The sequence below is a fragment of the Taudactylus pleione genome, unplaced genomic scaffold, assembly GCF_031769625.1.
Source record: "Taudactylus pleione unplaced genomic scaffold, aTauple2 ptg000149l, whole genome shotgun sequence".
NCBI classification, from domain to species: domain Eukaryota; kingdom Metazoa; phylum Chordata; class Amphibia; order Anura; family Myobatrachidae; genus Taudactylus; species Taudactylus pleione.
Genome location: NW_028284551.1, coordinates 6,118,296 through 6,139,317, shown reverse-complemented (window position 1 = coordinate 6,139,317; position 21,022 = coordinate 6,118,296). Strand labels below are relative to the sequence as shown.

Genomic DNA, 21,022 nt, shown 5'->3' with positions numbered 1-21,022 from the left:
CTCCAACTGATAGAGGAAGCGAAGTGGAGGTAGAATCAAAAAAGTGACCAGTGAAATAGCGATTAGATAGGTAGGATGAGAACCAAGAAAGGGCTGTGTCTTGAAGAACTAAGGATTGTAGTGTTTGTATGAGAAGAGAGTGGTCAACAGTGTCAAAAGCAGCAGAGAGATCTAGAAGAATTAGAAGTTAATAATGGCCTTTAGCCTTGGCAGTGACCAGATCAAATGTATCAATGTGATGAATGTATGTATGTATGATTTAGAGCTTCAATTATAATATCTGATGCAGTGATGTATGTATGTATGATTTAGGCCCTCCATTATAATATTTGATGCAGTGATGTATGTATGTATGATTTAGGCCCTCCGTTATAATATCTGATGCAGTGATGTATGTATGTATGATTTAGGCCCTCCATTATAATATCTGATGCAGTGATGTATGTATGATTTAGGCCCTCCGTTATAATATCTGATGCAGTGATGTATGTATGTATGATTTAGGCCCTCTGTTATAATATCTGATGCAGTAATTAGCGTTCCCGCTAGGCTGTTTTAGCGGGGCGCTGCGCCCTGCCCTCCTTCTGGAGGGCAAAAAGCGCCCTGCCCTCACCACGCAGCGCACCGCTAAGACAGCCTGCGGGTGCCGTCTTCACCCACGGGTCACAGTGTCCCGCGGGTAGGGAAATGTGCGGTGTCCCGGTCACCACCGGTGAATAGACGCTGGGCGCATGCGCCTGGCATCTATTCTACATGTCAGCAGCGCTTGGGGGCTGCCCGGCGTGTCAGTAAGTGCCGGGCACACCCCCAAGAGTGACGAAAAGGGGACATGTCTTATAGACACAACCCCTTTTCAATGGCCACGCCCCATTTTCGGGTGCGCGCGGAAGTGCCCTCTCTAGCTCCAGCACCCTGCCTGCCGCCGGAGCTAGAGTGAACACTATGTCGAAATTTTTACCATGTGGACATTTGTTATGCCTATATTTTGACTACAGGTTAAACAGTGTGCAGTTACCTATATTTAGAATGTTGATATTTTGACATGGTCAAGACATCTAGCACCTTCTAACTTCAACACTAGCTTGTGTGTACAGAATAGGTCCTCAGTTACAGCGGCAGGTATCAGTGATGTGTGTACACAATAGGTCCTCAGTTACTGTGGTACGTGTCAGTGATGTGTGTACAGCATAGGTCCTCAGTTACTGTGGTACGAATCAGTGATGTGTATAGAATAGGTCCTCAGTTACTGTGGTACGTGTCAGTGATGTGTGTACAGCATAGGTCCTCAGTTACTGAGGTACGTATCAGTGATGTGTATAGAATAGGTCCTCAGTTACTGTGGTACGTGTCAGTGATGTGTGTACAGCATAGGTCCTCAGTTACTGTGGTACGTGTCAGTGATGTGTGTACAGCATAGGTCCTCAGTTACTGTGGTACGTGTCAGTGATGCGTGTACAGCATAGGTCCTCAGTTACTGTGGTACGTGACAGTGATGTGTGTACAGCATAGGTCCTCAGTTACTGAGGTACGTATCAGTGATGTGTATAGAATAGGTCCTCAGTTACTGTGGTACGTGTCAGTGATGTGTGTACAGCATAGGTCCTCAGTTACTGTGGTACGTGTCAGTGATGTGTGTACAGCATAGGTCCTCAGTTACTGTGGTACGTGTCAGTGATGCGTGTACAGCATAGGTCCTCAGTTACTGTGGTACGTGACAGTGATGTGTGTACAGCATAGGTCCTCAGTTACTGTGGTATGTGTCAGTGGTGTGTATAGAATAGGTCCTCAGTTACTGTAGTACATGTCAGTGATGTGTATAGAATAGGTCCTCAGTTACTGTGGTACAGTACGTGTCAATGATGTGTACAGAATAGGTCCTCAGTTACTGTAGTATGTGTCAGTGATGTGTGTACAGAATAGTTCCTCAGTTACTGTGGTACGTGTCAGTGATGTGTATAGAATAGGTCCTCAGTTACTGTGGTATATGTCAGTGATGTATGTACAAAATAGGTCCTCAGTTACAACGGTAGGTATCAGTGATGTGTGTACACAATAGGTCCTCAGTTACTGTGGTACGTGTCATTGATGTATAGAACAGGTTTTCTGTTACAGTGATAGTTATCAGTGATGTGTGTACATTATACACATCTATCTATATATTATACATTATTATGTTCAGTTCTAATGGCTGGTGTCAATCATGTTTGTGTTCCAGATAGGGTTGCATAAAAGTGGGGAAAAAAAAATGGATTTATTTGATTTAAATAGGATTTTTTTTTTTTTTAAATAAACATTTAAAAATGTAAAACGTTTACTTGAAAATAAAAATGTTATTAAAAAAAATCTTATTTAAATCCAAAAAATCTGATTTAAAATGAAATAAATCAGTTTTTTTTTTTTTTTAAATTCAATTTTATGCAACCGTGGTTACAGATAAGGGTTGCTAGTAATACCTCCTCTGCTGTATTGGTATTTAGCACCAGAACAAGGTTCCCAGGATCACAATATATTTTCAGGAAGTTCTGCAGGATCCGATCAATGCCAAGTCCCCGTGCAGTGATGACAAGCCCATCCTCATGAAACAGATCAAGGAAGATTTGGTTTTCATGTTCCAGGAGGGGAGCCATAAACACTACAATGAAAACAAAAAAAAAGGTGTAACCACAGTTCAGCCACAGATTGTTAAACTATAGAAAATATTGTAGCTGCTGATAAGCTGTGGACATTGCTTGATCCCCAATACCTGGCAGTGACACATAAGTAGCACATAACATATATTAATAGCTAACAGAATAATTAAACTACAATATTTGCATTCACATATAATATACTAGTGATGCATACACACATCATATATAACATTTCTTAGATAAATATAGCAAGTGTACCTAGAAGAATTGATGCTGTTTTGAAGGCAAAGGGTGGTCACACCAAATATTGATTTTATTTCGATTCCTCTTCTGTTCATTCACTTTGCATTATGTTATTTGATAAAAATAAACTATTAACACTTTGCAGCATTTTTTCCACACCTACCTAGAACTTTTGCACAAAAAAAATAATATATATATTTATTTATTTTATGCCCCCGGTCCCTGCAATCAGCCGTGCGCTGTTCACCTGAGCCTTACTTTTATGCTTGTTTATTTGGAGACAATGTGAGTGTTCTCAATGAGATTGAAATAAATCAATATGTTATTTGATTCACGATGGTGTGCTCCCTAGTTTTTGATAGATATATTTATCTATCTATCTATCTATCTATCTATCTATCTATCTATCTATCAGTGGCAAACGCAGGATTTCTAGAGGGGGGTTTCCAAATGCTTGATTTTAGAGTGAGTGTGGCCAGTCTATGAAGAGGGCATAATTACCACTTATCCAGCTTTGTCATTCAAAGTGTATTGTGTGTCATTATTCCAGCATATACAGGACCAGCGATCACAGTAAGCCATTAAATGCGGCAGTAGGGCCAACCTGCCTGAGCTAAATGTTTTTATTTTAGATGTGGCCACCATTCCAGGGGATGGGAGCAGCAGAAGAACCTAGTACTGTCCTGGACATATATGTACACATTGGGCTCTATAGCAGTGCATCCCTAACAGTGCATGTTTTCCAAATCCCCTAATTGGTGCACAGGTGTATTTATTACTGGCTGATAAAATTCCATTATATTACTATTTAAATTGTGGTCATGGTGTGGGCTGGGGAGGGGTGTTTCCAGGCAGACGGAAACCCCCCCTGCGTTTGCATTATATATATATATATATATATATATATATATATACATACACACACACACATATATACACACACAGATTTGTACAGTCCTACACTCCTCCTTAGAGACACGGCTGGCTCCGATGCCTTCAGCAACAAATGGATGAGAAGCAAAGCAATAAGGCTGCAGCACTCAGAGGCTGGTTGTTGAAGTAAGTATATTGAAAAGGTGTCACATAATCGATACCAACGTTTCGGAGCACTGAACCCCTTTCTCTCCTTGAATTTGCGCGAGGTCTTACCTATGTAGGGGTTAATAGGTACGACCTCGCGCAAATTCAAGGAGAGAATGGGGGTTCATAGATCCACTATTAGAAAAGCTTTGACCAGCGGTACCAGTGACCAACCAGTGGCCCGCCACTTCGTCGACACTGGACATAATTTGTCAAGCCTCCGCTACAGAATGATCGACCACATACGCCCTCTTAAAAGAGGTGGTGATAGAAACAGGGTCCTGTTAAAATGAGAATCCTTTTGGATTCATTTTCTGGATGTGATTACTCCAAAAGGTCTAAATGAGGCCCTCCCTCTATCATTTCTTGCAGATATTTGAGTTCCAACAGTCGCATGTTTTCAGGATTGTACAGTTTTATATGATCACCCATATGGTTTTATATAAGTACGATTTTTCATATTTATGTTTCAGAGCAGTAATTTTCTTTTGCACCTATCTATTGCAATTGTATAATATTTATGCTGAACTTTGGCCCTCATTCAGAGCCGCTCGCTAGCGGCAGTACGCTCGTTCCGAGCGATGTTCGCACATCTGCGCATGCGTACGGTTTTTAGTACGCATGCGCGAACCAGTCAGTGCGGCCGAAAATCGTTTGTACGCTATATAGCGAGTGCCTGCTATTTTGAGTGACAGAATGAGGCGTATGTGGGTGGTAACAGGGGAAGGTGCTTGAAAACGGGGGAGTGGAATTCGAACGCAGGCGTGCTTAAAGGTCAAAACGGGCGTTTTAAGGGAGTGCATAATTAATACAGCAGCGTCATTGACCACGTCAGTAGTTTTTTTTAACTCAGAACTGCTCGTAAAATAGCGGTTGAAAAAACCAACCACAAGAATAGCGAGCAGTTCATACGCTGTACGATGTACTCGATTAATCTAATAAATAGCGGACATGACGTATGGTGCGAGCGGCCAGGGGGCGTTTTTATCAAATAAACGAGCGTATGTTTTGCTCGCTCGTTCAGACTTAGAGGTGTGAACAGACTGCAATTTGCGAATGGATCATTTGAATAGCCACCCCTTGTTTTTGAACGAACGACCGCAAATAGCGAACGGCTCTGAATCAGGCCCTTTATTTCATTCTATTTATCATTGGAATGCTTGATTCTATTACTGGATACTGTACGCATCGGTCTGTACATTTTTTACAGTGTATCATTGTTGTAATATATTTCCATGGTGGTGGGATGTTTCACTGACATGCGCGGCATTGATGCGCCGACGACGTCATCACCATGTGCCCCCTGCTCGGCTCGGGATTTCACTGGGATTCACTGGTTCACATGCTGGGAGAGTGTCTATAAGGTAAGACGCTGTTTTCTTTTCTGTATCTCCTGATGACAATCTGATATGGATTGAAACATTGAAATTATCTTCACGTATCTGAGTCATTTGTTCAACAAGCCCTGAGTGCCGCACCATCGGACTTGGTATTGTTTCATATTGTGTTGGCACCGGGTCGAGTTATTTCTTATTATATGAGTGCCGGACCTGTTGTTGATATATATATATATTTAATATATATATATATATATATATATAGTCACAAAAAGGGGCAGCGGCACTCGTCGGCAAAAGGACAATTAAAGCAGGGTTGAAAAAACCTCTAATATCACTTGAAAAAACCTCTAATATGCTTGTACTTAATGCAGAAGGCGCCGACGTTATATTTGGATTCTGAGTGCCAGGCCTTTGCTTTATATATATATATATATATATATATATATCTCAAAATGGCCGCCAGAGACCTCAGAAGGGGTGTCCTGTGGGAGGAATGCTGCTGCAGCTCAGCCAGAACGCAGTGGAAAGGCGTGCTGTGCAGAGGGGAGGAGCCGGCTGTGAACAGGGAAGGCTGCCTCCCCTGGCCGATGTTTAACCCCTGGGGCGCTGGAAGCGCAATGTCCTCATATACTGCGCTGCAGATATTGTCTAAGTGGAAGCGCAGGCTCCATGCCTGGCTCCACCACAGTCATCCTCCAGTCCGTCCCCAGAGACCCGGGGGGGAATGGACTGCAATTCAAGCGGATCACCGCAAGCGGTGATTCGCGACTTACCTGCCTCCCCGTAAATCTGGCTGCAGTCCTGGGAGTCCCCTGGGGTTTGGCTAGTACAGACCGCGTGCTCCCGCTGCGATCCCCTGATCAGTACCGGCTTCTCGTGCCAGCGGGGTGATGAAGTGTCAACGTGGATGTCCTGCTGCGCTGTCAGCTAGTAAAAAACACTTCTAGAAATCTTCAGGGGCCGTTTGAAACCCCACTGCGTTACAGTGACTCAACTCCGGCCGAGCAACAAACTAAACTGAGGTGCCTCTGGCCCGAGGGCGGGGTATAGGGAGACGCCCAGTGGATCCTGGGATTAAAAAAAATTACTGCGTGGTGCCCGGATGTCCTTGCCATCGCCTAAACCCCAAGGTCTCCCTGTGGAGCCTATGGACCCTGACGAAGAAATATAGTATACAGTGCAAGGATGGCACTCAGGGTCTCAACAGCACTTCTAATAAATAACAGGCACAGCCAGGATATATAGACACACACACAACCAGGGGCTAGGTGAATTGAGGAGCAGTGGCGGAACTCCCGGAGACAATGGAGTCATTTGCCGTCGGGCGCCAGCCCTGAAGGGGGCACCTAGCTCCATTGTCCACCAGCCGTTGCAGGCACTGCATGGAGAAGGAGCGCCGCCGACCTCAGTGGGCGCCCAGCTCCTTCTCTTCTCCCCTCCCCCGGCGCCAGAAGGAGCTCACTCCTGACCTCTGGCTGCCAGGTCCCGCAATGCACTATGGAAGGGACGTCGTGACGTCACTCCCATAGTTTCGAGGAGCGGGCGCCGGGGACGGACGGCAGCAGCAGTGGAGCGGGGTTCAAGGTAAGTATTGGGTTTTTTTTTTGTGCGTGCGCGAGGGGGTGCTCACTACAGGGGGCACTACTGGGGCTCACTACAGGGGGCACTACTGGGGGGCACTACAGGGGCTCACTACAGGGGCTCACTACAGGGGCTCACTACAGGGGGCACTACTGGGGCTCACTACAGGGGGCACTACTGGGGCTCACTACAGGGGGCACTACTGGGGCTCACTACAGGGGGCACTACTGGGGCTCACTACAGGGGGCACTACTGGGGCTCACTACAGGGGGCACTACTGGGGCTCACTACAGGGGGCACTACTGGGGCTCACTACAGGGGGCACTACTGGGGCTCACTACAGGGGGCACTACTGGGGCTCACTACAGGGGGCACTACTGGGGCTCACTACAGGGGGCACTACTGGGGCTCACTACAGGGGGCACTACTGGGGCTCACTACAGGGGGCACTACTGGGGCTCACTACAGGGGGCACTACTGGGGCTCACTACAGGGGGCACTACTGGGGCTCACTACAGGGGGCACTACTGGGGCTCACTACAGGGGGCACTACTGGGGCTCACTACAGGGGGCACTGCTGGGGCTCACTACAGGGGGCACTGCTGGGGCTCACTACAGGGGGCACTGCTGGGGCTCACTACAGGGGGCACTGCTGGGGCTCACTACAGGGGGCACTGCTGGGGCTCACTACAGGGGGCACTGCTGGGGCTCACTACAGGGGGCACTGCTGGGGCTCACTACAGGGGGCACTGCTGGGGCTCACTAGAGGGGGCATTGCTGGGGCTCACTAGAGGGGGGCACTACTGGGGCATTATAGGGGGCTTATTACAGGGGGCTTACTACTGGGGGCTTACTACTGGGGGCTTACTACTGGGGGCACTACAGGGGGCTTACTCCTGGGGGCTTACTCCTGGGGGCTTACTCCTGGGGGCACTACAGGGGGCTTACTCCTGGGGGCATACTACAGGGGGCTTACTACTGGGGGCTTACTACTGGGGGCTTACTACTGGGGGCTTACTACTGGGGGCTTACTACTGGGGGCTTGCTACTGGGGGCTTGCTACTGGGGGCTTGCTACTGGGGGCTTGCTACTGGGGGCACTACAGGGGGCTTGCTACTGGGGGCACTACAGGGGGCTTGCTACTGGGGGCACTACAGGGGGCTTGCTACTGGGGGCACTACAGGGGGCTTGCTACTGGGGGCACTACAGGGGGCTTGCTACTGGGGGCACTACAGGGGGCTTGCTACTGGGGGCACTACAGGGGGCTTGCTACTGGGGGCACTACAGGGGGCTTGCTACTGGGGGCACTACAGGGGGCTTGCTACTGGGGGCACTACAGGGGGCTTGCTACTGGGGGCACTACAGGGGGCTTGCTACTGGGGGCACTACAGGGGGCTTGCTACTGGGGGCACTACAGGGGGCTTGCTACTGGGGGCACTACAGGGGGCTTGCTACTGGGGGCACTACAGGGGGCTTGCTACTGGGGGCTTACTACTGGGGGCACTACTACTGGGGGCACTACTACTGGGGGCACTACTACTGGGGGCACACTATTGGGGGCACTACTACTGGGGGCACTACTACTGGGGGCACTACTACTGGGGGCACTACTACTGGGGCACTGCAGGGAGCATTACTACTGGGGCACTAAAAGGGCATTACAACTGGGGGCACTACAGGGGCCCTTACTACCAGGGGCACAACTACTGGAGGTACTGCATAGGGGGACCATTACTGGGGGGCTCTACATAGGTGGGCACTGCACATGGGAACCACTACTGGGGGAACTGCATAGGGGGGAGATGGCAACTGGGGCTGGCATAGGTGCTGGGGGGGGATGGTTAATTTTAAATCTCCGTATTCAATTCCAACCGCTTTTCGCCTACGTGGAAAGTCAATGCACTGTAATAGGCGAAAAAGATTTGCCTCTGAATAGCAGGAGAAAAGACGTGCATTTTTTTATTTTGGGGTGCAAAGGAGGGGGAACCACTCAGAACCCTTAGGACAGCCCCCCAAAGGACAACTGTGTCACAAAATTCCTAAAAAAAGTGAGGAACACCCCAAAAAAGTACTTTGAATTTGGGGGTGAAGAAGCACAAAGTGGGGGGACAAGTTCGCAAACTAGTGAAATAAGGTTCTGGGGGTGCTCTAAGAAGGGGTCAAGTGTTTTTGGGATTGCAGGTGCGTTTATGAGGGAGGAATTTTACTTATTTTAAAACTACACTTTAGAGATATTAAAAGATGCTTGCACCCATTTTCAGGTACCCCAAATTTGACAGGACTATTTATTTTCTCCCAAAAATACTGCCTGATGCCATTCTTCACCACTTGTGCAAAAGACGCGAATTAGAGGCAATGGTGCGAACTTATGTACCCCAAACAGTTTTATTAGGACTAATCGGGCACTACTACATTGATACCCAAAGTTTCTGCATGTTTTTGGGGGGTTCAGACTGATTTCTCCGATTCTGACACCACTTTTTGCCTGTTCTGACTTCGCGTGTCGCTGTTTTTCGCGACTTTTGGAATTGAATAGGGCGAATACCGGGTACGCGCACGATAACTTTCCACGGCTAAAATATGCGATATAGGCGAAAAGTTCGGCATGCAAAACGAATTGAATACGGGCCTTAATGGATATAAAAGGTTGATGTAATAGCAGCCCAGTATGGGAGATCACCTGGATCATAGACTGTCCTCTGGTCTGCTTGGGTATCCTTAAATTGTCTTAGTCCTTAGTGCCCAGTAGGGCTAACCCATCAATGTTAGTAGTATGTAAATAATATTCACAATATAGCAGCGTCCCGCATGCAGCTTAACCTTACCAGTAAGTGTGAGTCTGTGCCCAGGTACAATGGTCTAACCATAGAGGTAAAGCTCTTTTCTACTTAATGGGTAATGATGCTATTCCCATCTTTGTAGTCCAACTTCTGCTGTGAAGGAAATTGCTCCTTCAAAATGACAGTGGTGTGGCCTGTCACCGAACGCAGTGTATGCTAATACCGTTCTGAGATGGGCCTCTGTTGAAGTGCTTCTGACAAAGGAAAAGGATACTCTTCCGTCAGGAGGGAGGTGTGGTCAGTTACAGTAGAAGGCTGAACACAGTCCTGGCAAGGGGGTGTGGATTTTGGATTCTCCTACCCCAAAGTCTCAGCTGTAGCTATTCCCATCCGGGACACGGCTCTAGTTCAAAATTGTAGTTAGTATTGTAAATCTATCCTTCAACAGTGTTTGTAGGTATAACCTACCAAGTAGGGGCTAGTGTCTGCCATTTTTTTCAACGTGTTTTAGCACATGGAGTGCCTTTTGGTCTTTTATTATCAATTTTTCAGACTATTGACATAATTCACACCCAGTATATTTTACTTAAGGTGTAGCACTAGAACTTCACAACCCTTTTATTGATATTCTATAAGAGGTAAGACACCTCTGGTTCAAGCAGCTTCCAAGCAACCAAAATAAAGTTCATCATAGAACGCAGAGCTTGTACCCCAGTTACCATTCTTTGTGATTTATTTTATTTACTTCTTCTTTGTTCCAGACTACCTAGTCCAAATATGTTTAAGAGAAAGTATGTGTTATTGTTATATATGGACAACTATGTCTATTCACGGTAAACAATTTTGACGTATAGTAAAGTAAACTTTATTTTGAACAGCAGAAGATAAATGTAATGAGAAATATGGTAAGAACTTACCTTTGTTATCTCTCTTTTTTCGAAGTCCATAGGGTCCACAGGGTTGACTTTGGGGTATAGCTGGATCTGGATCCACGGGCACCACGCAGTTAAAGCTTTAGCTGCTCCCAGGATGCACTGGGTCCATCCTCCTCTATACCCCGCACCCGAGCCACAGGCACCTCAGTTGGTAAGTAGCCAAGGCCGAAAGAAAAACAGAGAGAAGGAAGACTGGAACACGCAAGAACCATACTCACAGAAAGGGAGACGGAAAACCGGTGACCAGCCACATAGCCCATATGAAGCCAGGTGCGTCAGGGTGGGTGCCCTGTGGACCCTATGGACTTCGAATAAAGAGAGATAACAAAGGTAAGTTCTTACCATATCTCTCATTTTCTTTTTCAGGGTTCACAGGGTTGACCTTGGGGATGTCCCAAAGCAGTCCAACTAAGGGCGGGGACGCGCCTGTGCCCGAAAGGAGAATCCAGCACCCGAAGGAAGCATCCTGAGAGGCGATGGTGTCAAAAGCATAGAACCTCAGAAAGGTCTGGATGGAAGACCAAGTGGCCGCCTTACACAGCTGAACAGCCGAGACGCCATGGCTAGCAGCCCATGAGGGGCCTACAGACCGAGTAGAATGAGCCTTAATAGAGGCTGGAACAGGCAAACCCTCCCATGTATAAGCCTCACAAATAACCAATTGAAGCCAACAGGCTATAGTTTGTTTGTTGGCAGGCCAACCCCTCTTGTGAAAACCAAAGAAGACGAACAAGGAATCCAACTTCCGAATGGAACTAGTCCAGTCCACGTAAACTCAGAGCACGGACCACATCCAAGGAAGCCTCACTAGCCGAGAGATCATGCGATTGAAAGGTCGGCACAACAATTTCCTGATTAAAGTGGAACTTAGAAACCACCTTAACGAGTGCGAAGCACCGCTCTGTCCTGGTGAAATTTCATAAAAGAAGGACGACAGGAAAGCGCCCCCAATTCTGAAACCCTCCTGGCCGAAGCAATTGCCAGGAAAAAAAAAAGTCTAAACAGCTAACCACTTGAGTTCCACCGACTCTAGCGGTTCGAATGGAGGACCCTGTAGGGCCCGAAGCACCACCGTCAAATCCCAAGGAGCCACTGGCGGAACAAAGGGAGGCTGAATCCTGAGAACACCCCGGAAAAAGGTTTAGTCATCTGGCAGTGTAGTTATCCTACGCTGAAACCACACATATAGTGCAGACACATGAACTTTCAAAGAAGCGAGGCGTTAGACTAAGTCCAAACCAGACTAAAGGAACGACAAAATTCTAGAACAACACGAATCACCTGAGGATCGAAGTTTCTGGACTCACCCCACTGAATGTAAGCATGCCACACTCTGTGGTAAATTCTGGTGGAAGCAGGTTTGAGCGTCTGCAGCAGCGTGCTGATGACTGAGCTGGAAAAACTCCGGGACCTTAAGACGGATGTCTCAAGAGCCACGCCGTCAAAGACAGACAACCCAGATCGGGTAAAGGCAGGGACCCTGAGACAACAGGTTCCGATGTTGTGGCAGAGGAAACGGAGCATTGATGGAGAGGCTCTGAAGATCGGAGTACCAAGGACGTCTGGGCCAAGCCGGAGCCACCAGCAGAAGTGTGCCGCCGTTCTGTTTGAATTTCCGAAGGACCCGAGGGAGCAGGGATATCGGAGGGAATAGATACGCCAGCTGAAAGGTTAATTTCACAGATAGCGCGTCCACTAGGCTTGCGCCGGCATCTCTTGTCCTGGACCCGTACACAGGTAACTTGTAATTGTGACGGGAGGCCATGAGGTCCACCTCCGGCAGTCCCCACCTGTCCACGAGTAGCTGAAATACCTCTGGGTGAAGCGACGATTCCCCTGGATGCACGTCGTGACAACTGAGGAAGTCCGCCTCCCAATTGAGGACTCCTGGAATGAAGACTGCCGAGATGGCCGGAAGATGGCACACCGCCGAAGACAGGATGATTGATACCTCTGACATGGCTGCCTGACTGCGAGTCCCCCCTTGACGGTTGATGTACGCCACCGTGGTGGCGTTGTCGGACTGGACTTGCACGGCACTTCCTTGAAGAGCGTGACCGGACAACTGGAAGGCCCTGCACACGGCCCGAAGTTCCAGAATGTTGATGGGAAGAACAGCTTCCTCCGCAGTCCAACGACCCTCAAGTGAAAGTGGACCCGTCACTGCATCCCAACCCCGGAGACTAGCATCTGTCGTGAGCAGAACACAGTCCGGGATCCAAAAGGGGCGACCATTGGTGAGATGAGAAGTCTGAAGCCACCAAGCCAGCGACAGGCGCACCTCCAGATTTGGTGTGGTAACCCGTTCCATTTGGATAGAATCAGTCCCTGCAGGGGCCTGGAATGGAACTGGGCATATTCCACCATGTTGAACGCCGAAACCATAGCACCCAGAAACCTCATTGCCTAGTGAACCGACACTTGGCAAGTCCTCAGGCAACTGCACACTCGTAGTTGTAGGGAGGAAATAATTTCTGAATTCAGAAAGATCCTTTCCTGACGAGAGTCCAGAAGGGCTCCCAAATGAACCATCCTTTGTGACGGAATCAGGTGGACTTTTTCCAGTTTATCAGCCACCCGTGCGCTTGCAGACAAGCGATCATCAGGTGCAGATGTTGTAGAAGTACCTCTGGAGAGCCTGCCAGCAATAGGAGGTCGTTCAGATACAGCAGAAGCCGTATACCTTGGCTTCGCAAATGGGCAGCCATGACAGCCATAATTTTCGTGAACACCCTTGGAGCCGTGGAAAGGCCAAAGGACAGAGCCTGAAATTGGAAGTGATGCTGGTGTATAGAAAACCTCAGATACCGTTGGTGTGAAGGTGCTATAGGTACATGGAGGTAGGCGTCCTCGATGTCCAGGGAGACCATATAATCCCCCGGTTCCATAGCCAGAATGATGGAACGCAAAGTTTCCATCCTGAATTTGGGCACTCTGAGAAAACTTGTTCAGCGACTTCAGGTTGAGGGTAGGCCGATGAGACCCATTGGGTTTCTGAACCAGAAACAGAGTAGTAACCCGTCCTGCGTTGAGAAAGCAGAATGGGAACAATGACCCCTGCTTTCAGCAAGGACTATATGGCTCCCTGAATCTGCAAGGCCTTGGTCTTGTCCTGAGAAAGACTTGTGCAGAAGAACTGTTGGGGGTGTCTGTGACGAAAGGAAAGGGCGTACCCCTGAGAAACCACTTCTCGTACCCAAGCATCCGTGGTGGTATTGCACCAGTCCTGGGCAAATTGAAGAAGTTGGCCTCCCACTCTGGGATCCCCCACAGGGAGGCTCGTCCCATCAGCCTGAAGACTTATCCTCTGGCTTGGAAGCAGAGCGTCTAGTGCTCCAGGCCTGCTTCTTTGGTTTAGGGGCGGCCTTGGTTGACGACTGTCTCGGGAAGGACTGACCCTTGGACTTCCCTTGAGAACGAAAGGACCGAAAGGCAGAGGTTCTAGCCTTAGAAGGTGCAGCCGCCGATGGCAGAAAAGCAGATTTAGACTTTGCCAAGGTATCAACAATTTTGTCCAGGTCTGGGCCAACCAAAATCTCCCCATTAAAGGGTAAGGCCACCAGGCCATTCTTGGATCCGCTCTCCAAGAACGGAGCCACAAAGACCGGCGAGCAGACACCGCTGCCGTCGATACTCTGGAAGTGAGAAGAATGGCATCCAAAGACGCTTCTCCAATATAGGAAGTGGCATCCCTCATCTGTCCCACTAAAGCTATCTGAACCTCCGGAGCTTCCTCAAGAAAAGTATCTTCCAATACATTGGCCCAGCTCTCAATGGCTTTAGCCACCCAAGAGATGGCCATGGACGGACGGGCCACTGCCCCTGAGAGAGAATAAATTGATTTTAAACAAGTCTCCACTTTCCTGTCTGTGGGATCCTTTAGGGATGAAATGGAAGGCATAGGCAAGGTGGCATTCTTGATTAAGCAAGCAACATGAGAATCCACCACAGGAGGGGTTTCCTACTTTTTGCAATGACTTGCAGGAAACGGATAACTAGACGCCAAACACTTTTGCGGCTGGAACCTTTTACTAGGCGACTGCCAGGCCTCCGCCATATGATCAGTCAGCTGGTGAGATAGAGGAAAAACAGCCGAAGTCACTTTTGCCTGCTTAAAATTTTGATACTTGGATTTAGGGGACTGTGCGTCATCCTCTATATCAAGAATGGACTACACCGCCCTTACCAATGCCAGCACATTAATGGAAGATTTTGTTTCAACTTCCCGGACAGGGGAATCCGAGTCAGAGTCGATTCCCCATCATCCGAGGACGCATCTGAGTATGATAGTTGCGCAGACTGGGATGACATAACAGGGCGTTTAGACGCCTTCTGAGGCTTGTCACTCTCTAGCATAGTTTGAAAGGCTGAAGATGAGGCCGCCAAACTCTGGACTGAACTGGAGAACACATCCACCCATGGTGGTTGACCCGCCTGCGGGAGAACCTGAAAGGGAATGACAGACTGCTGTGTTACTGGAGGAGACTGAATATACTGTACATAGGTAACCCTGTATATGGATTTACAGTCCGAGGCCCAGGGGGAGACTGCAATAAATGCGGTATACCCTGAGAAGGGGGGATGGCTGGTTGGGGTAACCCCCTATGGTGGAGAGCAGTCGGGACCGCCAGACAGTCCGCGATTTAAGCCAGCACCTGACAAAACACCGCCCAAGGAGAGTCCTGTCCCGAATTTGGGGGTTTAGAGGGAACAAGTAACTGATGGCACCTGACACACAGCCCATCCTGTGATAAAACCTCCATATTTACCCCTGTAGCGCAGCGTTTCAGGAGAGCAGAGTGGGAGCAGCGGAGCGCTCAACTGCCTCATCAGACATGATAAAATCTATAATGGCACGCTCCTGGCGCACACACAAGCATGCGGCACACAGGTCCACAGATATGGCACCGTGTAGCACACAACTGTATGTGACCGACCTCACAAATACATGTATTTATATAAGTGAGATCCGAGAAAAGCCCTTCACCCACACACCTGCCAGGGGTGTAGGAGAAGGAAAGGGATAGGTATAGACTGACAGTAAGTAGAAATAAAGTACAGACAGTAAGCACTAGCAAAAGTCACATACAATGCAGAAAGTTAATACTCACTGCACCTTTTCATTACATTCAACCTGCCCAGATTCAGTGTCTGGGAGGGCTATAGTGCTGTGTACGCTGTCATAGCAGGGGAGAGGTACACAGGGGGACCAGTCTGCACGCTGCCTGACAGATCTGCGATGTGCCAGGCAAGATGGCCGACGGAGACCTCAGAGGAAGAGTGGCCGAAGGAAGAAGCAGCTCAGTGTCGCCTGACCCGAGCAGAAAGGCGCACTGAGCTGAGGGAAGGAGCCGCTAGACAGGGAAGGCTGCCTCCCCTGGCTAACAATTAATCCCCAGGATGCCGGCTTCTGCTGCCGCTGAAATCCCTGGTGGTCTAGTGGACCTGCGGGATATGCCTCCATGGAGGGGGAGCCTGCCGCCCCACAGTTAGCGCCTCCAGTCTGTCCCCAGAGACCGGAGGCTGAAGACTGCATTTACACTCGCGGGTCAGCCTTACCTGTTCCCTGGCAATCCGACAGGAGCCTAGGGATTCCTCCAGAGTCCGGCTAGTACAGACTCTGGAGTCCCGCTGCGTTCCCCAGATCTGAACTGACGTTGCAGCGCCGGCGGCGTGTAGGAGCGGCAGCTTGGACGTCCAATGGACAGTCCGACGCTGCCGCTCTGAAGAGTCAGTTAAAAATAAAATTAAAAAAAACCTCTCAAAATAAGCTTAGGGGTAAGCAGCCCCCCTGCGCTAAGAGTGACCCGACTCTGGCCGGGCACCAACTAAAACTGAGGTGCCTGTGGCTCGGGGGCGGGGTACAGAGGAAGATGGACTCAGTGCATCCTGGGAGGACCTAAAGCTTTAACTGCGTGGTGCCCATGGATCCAGACCCAGCTATACCCCAAGGTCAACCCTGTGGACCCCCTATGGACCCTGAAGAAGAAAAATTATTAACATAATTATTTTTTTGTTGTATTTTAACATTGGTAGTTTAGCCATTAAAAAAAATAGTAAATTACTGTATTATCCCACCTGGATCTGAAATCATTCAGACAGAAAACATCACAATGAGAAAGTCATCAACTAAGAATGCCAGCACAGAATGGTCACCTAAATTTAGCTAAGGTCTCTGGTTAGGATTGCTAAATGTACCTTTAGGGGTTTGTTTTGTCATATTTTTTCTTGTTAGTAAAGTTTTGGCTTTAACTATTCAAACACCTGACATACTGTTAGGTGTTTGAATAACAGTTTGGAGTCAATGGCAGTGAAACAAATCATCTACTTATTTTATAGCATATATTAATAAATGCATGCTCAAAGCTGATTGGCATGCAGTTCTTGGGATTTAACCAAGAGTGCAGCTTTAATGTAACTCCCTCTCCTTCCAATTGCTTACTCAGCCTCAGCTTATAATACAATCAGGCAGACAGAACAACATCCTGGAAAACTTGCCTTTGGATGTGAGATCTACTGTATGCAGCCAGAGTTCGTGCTGGGTTCTTGGTCACGGTGCATGAAAACGAAGATGCGGGTACATGTAGACTAGGAGAGTGTAACAAGCTGTAGGGGAGAGAGAGAAAGAGGAGTCCAATCAGAAATGACAGAGAAACAAAAGCCATGACAATGCAAGGGTCACACTGATATACACTGCATGCATGCAGAACGAAAAGAGCTTATTTCACTTTCTTAATGTTTTTATGTAAACTGATGAACTGCTCAGTAATATCGCAGGTTCTTGAAGAAAACCTTATATTACAAAGAAAGTTCCAGTTTTTGAAGTGGTAACTCCAATAGGTGGATTTCAATTGTTAGAGCTGGGCGTCTAACTATTGGGCGTTTATCGGAGAAATTCAATTGTTGCTCCGATCAGACGCCCATTAGCCGCGGCAGTCACACGTGTGGAAAGTCCTTACTCTAGGAGCCCCAAACGGTAGATTTTAGAGGATTTTAGACAGGGTTAGCTGCTTTACACGGCTAAACCACAAACCTTTTTGGAGTATAAAATACTTAGGGGGCGTCTGATCAGAGCAACAACTAAATAGCCCCAATAGACGCCCATTAGTTAGACGCCCAGCGCTAACAATTTAATTCCCCTAAAGACTTAGAGACAGAATGCAGTAAACATTCTCATTGTATGACATATATTCTGAAACAGACACACATTACTTCATTGTGCCACAGTTGCTTAAGTATCCAATATAAAAATCCAAAAGCTTCATACACATTACTGATTATTTAAAATGAAATTTCCACTGAACACAAATGGAAATACGGCCTATAAATATATATATTTTTTTTATTTAGGCTATATAAAATCTTTTAAGTTTATTTACGTATAATAAACCAACACCAAGCGCTACCTTAGGGCCTGATTCAGCAGTGCATGCCAGTGAACTGCTGCTCGCAGATTCCCTACATTTGGGAATCTGCACGTGCGCCGAACCCCTACTGTGCATGTGCAGTATGGTAGCGTTCAGGCTAGGCTGCTTCGGCGGGGCGCCGCACCCTGCCCTATTTCTAAAGGGCAGAAAGCACCCTGCCCTACGGTGCAGCGCCCCGCTCAAAAAGCCTGTGGGTTCGGTCTCCTCCTGCGGGTTGCAGTATCCCGCAGGTGTGGAAAATGGCGGTGCAGCGGTCACCACCGGTGAATGGATGCCAGACGCATGCCCATTCACAGTGACCGCAGTGCTTGGGGGTTGCTAAGCATGTCCGTAAGTGCCGGGCAGATCCCAGAGAGTGATGAAAAGGGGGAGTGTCATTAAGACATGCCCCCTGTCCATTGGCCATACCTCCTTTCTCTAGGTCCGGCACCCTGCCCTGCCCCAGACCTAGAGTGAACACTAGTATGGGTCTGTGAACACGCACGCAGTCCGGCAGCAGACTGTTAGTGATTGACAGCAGACCATTTCAGGGCAGGGAGGGGGCAGCGATGGCCTCCATGTTGCCGCTGTTGGGGGGAGAGTGACGAAGCCGGGATCTCCGTCGTCTGATGGAGATTTCCTGGCCTCTTTTGAGCATCTGCAATGACTGTCTTGCATGGGTCACTTAGCCGGCCAAAGGTACTGCAGATAATACGATGCTGCATTCTAGGATACAGCGTGGATCAGTAATGCATGCAGGAGGCATGACACCTCCTGCTGCATTACCATATTACAGCTATCACAGCTGCTAACATATTAGCAGCTGCGATAGCTAATGCATCCTCTGCTGAATCAGGCCCTTAGTGTGGTTACTAAATATGTATATATGCCATTCCTATTCACTGGTAATCTATATAGTAATTCAGGGTTCCGTGCGGAGTTGGACGGAATGTGCGCTAAAGAATATGTCCTGAAATAAGGAGCATGTTGCTTAGCTTGCAGGACTATACCAGTAGATGCATCAATCATGGCAAACATAGGTTATACAGCTTTACTCCAGGGGTGAACAATAGTATATGCTACAGGTGTAGTAGTAAATGTTAAAATTACAGTACATGACTGGAGGGTGTTATTAATAACTAATAAAGTCACATCTACCATGTAGGAAACGAGAACACGGCACAATGCCAAACTGAAGGGTACAGCACTGCCTAGGTTAAAATCAATACACACAATAGGCATGAGGCGAATTTTGCACAAATGCACCCTTACTATACTGGCATGCCCCCCCTCCAAACTCCATTCAGCCACTGTAAGTGCGAAATCATGTGTGTTCTAGTTGCCATTGGGATTGATCCCTAATAATTTTTATTAGGTAGTGGAAAAATGCAATATGCAGTTAAGACAAAAATGAAAATGGTCTTTGTGGCCAAATCTACAAGAGCCCCTCAGTGCAGGTAGTATAATAAATGATAACAATAATTTATTATAAATCCCACCCTTAATATTTTAATCAGTTTAAGTTTTTATTTATAAATATTAGAAAAACAGTTTCCTACCTCCCTTCACTTGTTCTAATGATGATGGATAATCTGCACAGTATTGCTGTATTTATCTAGTATGATTCCATCACCAGCACACTCTGCACCACAGGGACATTGCTGCTACAAGGGGGCACATCTGTGATCTGGATGGGATGCCATTACTTGCTGTATGGTAGTGTTGGCTGTCACATACATTATAGTCCGTGGTGCATTAAGCACTAGTGCTGTTAGTGATTACCTTAGTGTCAGGGCTCTGGCTCTCTTCCTCTATTCTCCCCAGCAGTAGCCTGGTGATCACAGCCTGCCATGCGCAGTGACAGCAGCACCGCCTCCCTCTCCTCCCTCCACACACACAGGGAAGGTGGGGGAAGCTGGAGCTGAACAAACACAACTAACCCTGAGTTACAGCGACAGGAGCTGCTCTAACCTTAATCCTCTGTTCGTGCAGCTACTACAGGCTGGAGGGAGGTTCTGATCTGCAGTGTGCACTGAATACAAATATCACAGTAGCCGTTCCCCCAAACAGTAGTGTCTAGATGCCCTTCACGGAGAGGACCCTGACGTCATCAGCTACTGTCCAACGCCATTTCTAAAAGGTAGAGCTTGTATCCCCTTCATGCTAAGGACCTAGAAGTGACGTAAAGTGAGGGCGGAAGTGCGATTCCATGCCCAAAAAAGTTAGAGAAGTCCACTGCCATTCCCAAACATACAGCTGAGTCTCTGTTATCAGTGTCTTCATCAACTTTGTAACCACTAATCAGTGAATTAGTAGTAGAATATCTGTCACCGGAAAACAAACAACCACAGTATGTAGTATTTCCAAGTTCTGCATGCATGTAGTTAATGTGTGATAAAAAAAGTAAACTAATACCTTTAATGGCTTAAAAATTATACAGTTGTTTTAAGTTTAAAAAGTTAAATAGAAATAAAGTCAAAACCGCACTGAAACACATTAAAATGGACGAGGCTGAAGTTGGCTTCTTATTCGGCCAGCTTCTTATTCATTTCTTATTCACTTCTTATTCAAGCTCCAGCTTCTTATTCATTTTCCAGCTTCTTATTCAGAAAATGTTACATTTAAATATTTAAATAAAGTTAGATCACTAAACTAATGCTATGTAAACAAAGAATTATGTCCCTTACACAGTCTACAATTATTATTTTCCTGGCACAATAAGGATTTGGGCATGAAAAGGGCAGTAAAGCGGGCACAGGCACCACATTTTGTCATTTTGAATAAGAAGCTGTAGTTGTGCAAGGGTTAACTAGCTTCGGTCATCAAATGTTACACTTGAAACCCACAGAGGGTGGTCTGGTACATATGACCCACTTGTCATTTGTCTTGACCAACAAGGATTTTGGCATGAATACGGCAGTAAACGGGCACAGGCTCCAGAATTTCTAATTTTGAATAAGAAGCTGTAGTTGTGCAGGGGTTAACTAGCTTCGGTCATCAAATGTTACACTTGAAACCCACAGAGGG

General features: G+C 47.5%; 1 protein-coding gene across 3 annotated transcripts in view; it reads right to left on the bottom strand.

Moving 5' to 3' along the window:
- Positions 1-20,097, bottom strand: part of ERCC4 (ERCC excision repair 4, endonuclease catalytic subunit) — a 60,078-nt gene extending 39,981 nt beyond the window's left edge. The window contains exons 1-3 of one of the 3 annotated variants that reach the window (XM_088474232.1): positions 19,967-20,097; positions 17,088-17,195; positions 2,454-2,632 (exon numbers count right to left, since the gene is read on the bottom strand). In XM_088474232.1, the coding sequence (XP_088330358.1) occupies positions 2,454-2,627 (174 nt within the window). In that variant the 5' untranslated portion in view covers positions 2,628-2,632; positions 17,088-17,195; positions 19,967-20,097. The other 2 variants (XM_088474231.1, XM_088474233.1) reach the window with 2 other exon arrangements.
- Between the last annotated feature and the right edge of the window lie 925 nt (positions 20,098-21,022).